This window comes from Coregonus clupeaformis, chromosome 29 (assembly GCF_020615455.1).
Source record: "Coregonus clupeaformis isolate EN_2021a chromosome 29, ASM2061545v1, whole genome shotgun sequence".
In the NCBI taxonomy this organism is placed as follows: domain Eukaryota; kingdom Metazoa; phylum Chordata; class Actinopteri; order Salmoniformes; family Salmonidae; genus Coregonus; species Coregonus clupeaformis.
In genome coordinates this window covers 17,977,494-17,983,493 of record NC_059220.1, presented here as the reverse complement: position 1 = coordinate 17,983,493, position 6,000 = coordinate 17,977,494, and the positions used below count along the sequence as shown (strand labels likewise).

At 40.9% G+C, this 6,000-nt stretch overlaps 1 protein-coding gene across 1 annotated transcript; it reads left to right on the top strand.

Annotated features, from left to right (window-relative positions):
* Nucleotides 1-775: 775 nt before the first annotated feature.
* On the top strand, nucleotides 776-2,336 carry LOC121544698 (C-type lectin domain family 14 member A). The gene has a single exon (XM_041854771.2). The coding sequence runs from the start codon at nucleotides 982-984 to the stop codon at nucleotides 2,206-2,208; it is 1,227 nt and encodes a 408-aa protein (XP_041710705.1). The 5' UTR covers nucleotides 776-981; the 3' UTR covers nucleotides 2,209-2,336.
* The last annotated feature ends 3,664 nt before the right edge of the window (nucleotides 2,337-6,000 follow it).

Here is a 6,000-nt window from a genome sequence, read left to right as displayed (position 1 = left end):
AAGGTCCTCTCCTGTCTGAGATTAGGCTGTGGACAAGGTCCTCTCCTGTCTGAGATTAGGCTGTGGACAAGGTCCTCTCCTGTCTGAGATGTGCTGTGGACAAGGTCCTCTCCTGTCTGAATTGTGCTGTAGAAATGCACGCCACCTCAGCCTCTCTTCCTGCCATTCTCTGGCACTTCCCCAGGAAGCATCTGCTTTTCTCTGACAAAGAAACACTGCCGTAAAACCTAAATAATAGTCATGGAATACTCTGTATATCCCAAGTGAGGGTCCCTCCTGAATGCCTTACAAAGTCAAGTTGTTATACAATGACACAATGACTTTCTGAGTTTCGTGTTTTAGGGTTGATAAAAATCAAAAACAAACATTAGCGAGGGGTCTATTCCCTGAGGGAATGAATCATACGTCTGCTTTTATCATCACATCCTGATACCAGGACAGTATCAGCAGGCTGGCATATCCTCTCACAAGTTCTGTTTTTCAAGTTGGATCTCAGCACCCATTTGTGACACTGGTTATTTTCTTTATTTTGCTAGCCTTTTCTGTGAAGGAAAACTTCCTGCATCTCCCACAACACAAAGTGAAGATGGCCTGGTGATCTCATGGGGAAATATTATCAAAGAGCCAAAGGATTTCAATTACTGGAGTTATTATGCTGATATGACCTGGAGTACATGTGTGTATTTTTCTCACAACTCACCTGCCAGGCCTTGGACCTAAGGCTGCTGTGTACTTTTATGACAAAGATAATTAATTTAAAAGTTGCTATTGTTTGGATATGCCACCACCCCCTCTGCAGAGGAAGTGGATGGCTGTATCAAGTCTAAGCACACTTCCTGTGCTTGTTGTCTTGGGAGGACCTCTCAGGGGCAGCTAAGAAAGTAGCAGGAAAATGAGCATCGTCAGCCAGTCCATTACAGAAGCAGCTAGCAGGAGGACCATCATCAGTCTGACTGAGAACCACTGTCGTCAGATCAATTGATGCGAGCGGGGAGAATGGAGTACTACTGGATATGCCTGTGGAGCGTCTTGGGGGTGGGTCTGTGTGTTACTGATGATGAACACTATACTCTTCATCTGAATCCTCTCAACTTCGACAAAGCTTTAGAAGCCTGTCTGCCTGACAGTTTCCTAACTAAAGTGGCCAGTATGGAGGAAGCCTCAAAGATTTTAAAAGTCATCACGAACATGCATTCCATAGAAGGTACATTTGAGTTTTGGGTGGGTTTGAGGAAAGGAAAGTGGGATTGTGTGAAAAATGACACATCTCTGAATGGTTTCAAGTGGACTGTGGACAGCAGCAGTGACACAGAACTGGATCAGTGGAAGTCTTTGCCCCAACCAACCTGCACGGGTATACTCTGTGTATTTCTCTACGGTGAGTTTAATGGAACTGAGATAGTGAACTGGGGGTTTGTTCCCAGTACCTGTAAGACAAAGCATCCATTCATTTGTAAACAACGTGATGGAAAGATTCTTTCCATGGACCAGTGTCCTACCCCACACATACCTGAGGCCCGATCACTCAGGCCAAACCCAAATTATCCTCATAAACTGGAGCTAGAATGTTGGTCTGGGGAATTGTTTGAACTGACTTGCTCTGCAACGACTCTGACATGGAAACGTGACGATCGATCGGCTATAGATGGCATTTGTGCTTCGTGCAAAGCAGGTTATATGAGAGATGGGTCTGGAAACTGTGTGGACATTGACGAATGCAGAGATCAGCCCTGTAAAGACCAATGTGTCAACACTGAGGGTTCTTACCTCTGTAAATGCCGTGATAAAAATGGAAATCTTCAAGACAAGGGCTCAGTGTCATGCAATGAACTACCAGTAGCTACCGTTACTCCTGAAGGAAGTGAAACCTATTTGGTCCAAGACCACACTCCAACTCCCAAGCCAACAATTCAGGAGAGGCCTATTATCATCTTTCTGCCGGACCAACCCACTCCCACTTCCCCTACGGATGACGTTGAGACAGTGGACAAGAGTGGAGAACAAGACAAAATCTTCATACCCGTGCTGATAGCAGTGATGGCCTTGGTTGTTCTGGTGGTCGTGGTGTTGGCTATTGTTAAGTGCTGTCTCAGGAGGCGATTGCAGAAACTGGCCATGAAAAATGCAGAGAAAATGGCAATGAAGAGGGCAGAGGCCTCAACGGAAAAATACTCCCTGGAAAACACAAATGAGAAGGAGGCAATTTAAGCAGAAGTTTGAACGGAGAACACAGCAAAGACTCAGACAACCTGAACGTTTAAATTGACAATATATACAGTACCAGTCAAAAGTTTGGACACACCTACTCATTCAAGGGTTTTTCTTTATTTGTACTATTTTCTACATTGTAGAATAATAGTGAAGACATCAAAACTATGAAATAACACATATGGAATGATGTAGTAACCAAAAAAGTGTTAAACAAATCAAAATATATTTTATATTTGAGATTCTTCAAATAGCCACCCTTTTTGTTGATGACAACTTTGCACACTCTTGGCATTCTCTCAACCAGCTTCACCTGGAATGCTTTTCCAACAGTCTTGAAGGTGTTCCCACATACGCTGAGCATTTGTTGGCTGATTTTCCTTCACTCTGTTGTCCAAGTGAAGGACAGACAGTGTCACCAGCAAAGAACCATAACACCACCTGCTCCATGCTTTACGGTGGGAACTACACATGTGGAGATCATCCGTTCACCCATAACGCGTCTCACAAAGACACGTCGGTTGGAACCAAAAATCTCAAATTTGGACTCCAGACCAAAGGACAAATTTCCACTGGCTAATGTCCATTGCTCGTGTTTCTTGGCCCAAGCAGGTCTCTTCTTCTAATTGGTGTCCTTTAGTAGTGGTTTATTTGCAGCAATTCGACCATGAAGGCCTGACTCACACAGTCCCCGCTGAACAGTTGATGTTGAGATGTGTCTGTGACTTGAATTCTGTGAAGCATTTATTTGGGCTGCACTTTCTGAGGCTGGTAACTAATGAACTTATCCTCTGTAGCAGAGGTAACTCTGGGTCTTCCATTCCTGTGGTGGTCCTCATGAGAGCCAGTTTCATCATAGCGCTTGATGGTTTTTGCGACTGCACTTGAAGAAACTTTCAAAGTTCTTGAAATGTTCCGTATTGACTGACCTTCATGTCTTAAAGTAATGATAACTGTCGTTTCTCTTTGCTTATTTGAGCTGTTCTTGCCATAATATGGACTTGGTCTTTTACCAAATAGGGCTATCTTCTGTATACCCACTACCTTGTCAAAACACAACTGATTGGCTCAAATGCATTAAGAAGGAAAGAAAATCCACAAATTAACTTTTAAGAAGGCACACCTGTTAATTGAAATGCATTCCAGGTGACTACCTCATGAAGCTGGTTGAGAGAATGCCAAGCCTGTGCAAAGCTGTCATCAAGGCAAAGGGTGGCTATTTGAAGAATCTCAAATATAAAATATATTTTGATTTTTTTAACACTTTTCTGGTTACTACATGATTCCATATGTGTTATTTCATAGTGTTGATGTCTTCACTATTATTCTACAATGTAAAAAATATTAAAAATAAAGAAAAACCCTTGAATGAATAGGTGTGTCCAAACTTTTGACTGGTAGTGTAAGTCTGATTTCAGTTCAGACTCATCACTACCTTACAGTTAGTTGTCAATAAGCACTTGAATAAAATGTCTTCATAGTTAGGATTGACCACTACTTAGACAATATAATGTTAATTTTCTCTGCAGTAGAGAAAATGAAGGCTTTGGATATTATTTTATTTTGAGGATTTGTATGTGGGCTCACATTTCTTCATAATATTTGCTAGGCCTTTATATTTATTTACTTATTAAAATGTTGTTGTGTGTATATATGTGGTTTGTGTGCGCATATATAAGGCATCATGTAACATATGAAGATTAATTGTCACGTCCGTTGAATGACGGGACGGACCAAGGCACAGCGTGATATACGTCCATGTTTATTTAACTTAATAAACACAACGACAAAACAAGAAACGAAACGAAACGTGAAGTCCTAAGGTAGATACAACAAACCTTAACAAGATGCCACAACCGACTAGTGCCAATAGGCTGCCTAAGTATGATCCCCAATCAGAGACAACGAGCTACAGCTGCCTCTGATTGGGAACCACACCGGCCAACATAGATCCACACATACTAGAATATACAACATAGAACATACACAACAAAGAATATACACACCCTGACTCAACATATAAGAGTCCCCTGAGTCAGGGCGTGACATTAATTGATGTTTCAGTATTTTGGAAGTCTCTAGTCCTGATATAAAAGATCATAGCCTCTGCCCATGGCTTAAAATGTTGAGCCCATATTAACCTAGTTCTTTCTCAGTTCAAAAGAAAGACCATATCTTTTCAATAAATCAACTGATTTTAAAAGGAATGATTTTATTATAATTGAAAATAAAGGATGAATTAATTATGAGTAAACAGACACTGTGGGCAGGTTTATCTTCTAGCCTACAGAGGACCGAGTAAATATGCACCAAAGAGAGGACTGCGGAGCAGGATGTGGTCGTTTTGCCAATGGTAAACAAGTTTTCCTGTTGCTCTCTGCCTGAGAGATTTAAAAGCTAAACTCACTGCTGCTGTTTTAACTTGAACTTGCACAATGAATAATGAATCATAGAGACTGAGCATAAATCTGAATTTGAACTGTGCATCCATCTCCTTTTACTCTCCAATAAATCTGGAATAAATTAATCATAGGCAGCAGGGTTGAACACTTTTTTTGTATGTGCTCACACCAGAGGCGGGACCAAGTCACTATTATTTAAGTCACAAGCAAGTCTCAAGTCACAAGGTCCGAGTCTCAAGTCGAGTCCCAAGTAGAGTGGGTCAAATCTCGAGTCAAGTCCAAGTCATACATATTAAGAGCAAGTCAAGACACAAGTTCAAGTCAAGTGAAAAAAATCTATACATGCAATGACTTGTTCAACTACAAATCGAGACCTTGGGACTATAGGTTCTATCTGATATTTTTGTCAAAAATGAGTTAGTCACAAATAATAGATCTTTAGATGGTTCTACATATGTCTGTGAATTTTAAGTGAAAGAAATGAAAAACTAGAAAGTTCTATCTGCATTAACCCATTAGAACTTGGTGCTATAAGGTTATATCTGCAATCCAATCACAAGCCTGAACAAATCCAGACAGACCAATCACAAGACATGTCTTTGCCATCTCACTCTATGTATGGTCTAGGCCAGTGGTTCCCAACCTTTTTCGATTACTGTACCACCAACTGAATTTTGCTCTGCCCGGAGTACTCCAGAAGTACCCCCTCATGTGCATTTTACCAGTAGGCCTATGGTCTCATGAGTCTTCTCAAGTACCCCCTGTGGATAGGCCAAGTACATCCAGAGGTCCTAGTACCCCTAGTTGGGAACCACTGGTCTAGGCTAATCTAGCTAGCAATAATGGCACACAAGGAACAATTTAAAAAAACATCTTAAAGTAATGATGTTGTCACATCATTGTTCAGTGATGACAGTAATTTGTTTGATGCTCATAATACATTTCCTAATGTATTTGATGATGTGTTCTGACTATCTTGGTAAAAGTGTTATTCTATCATTTATGTATTCAAATAGCTACAGTCTTCTTAAATACTGAACATGTCTAATTCAAAAGTGTCAGATAGAACCTTATGGCTGATGAACCCAGATAGACATTTGTACTTTAGGTATTTTTTAAGATGAGGACCTTAATGGGTTATAAAAGAAGAATCCACTACCAAAAAGTTCTGAGATCTGGGAAGTGGCTTGTATTAATGGATGCCAAGGGAAGCCAATCTTCCTGAAAAATGTACCAGGAAAAAAGAAACAATAATGTATCTTTCGTCTCTCTGTGCAGACCCAGCGCTAGAACGAATCAGTTGGACGGGCATTTGATTTCCATAGGCGGCCCGTTTTTTCACTGGACCTCCAATGTGTGAACGCGCTTGCACATAGTTTTAAATGGGTGT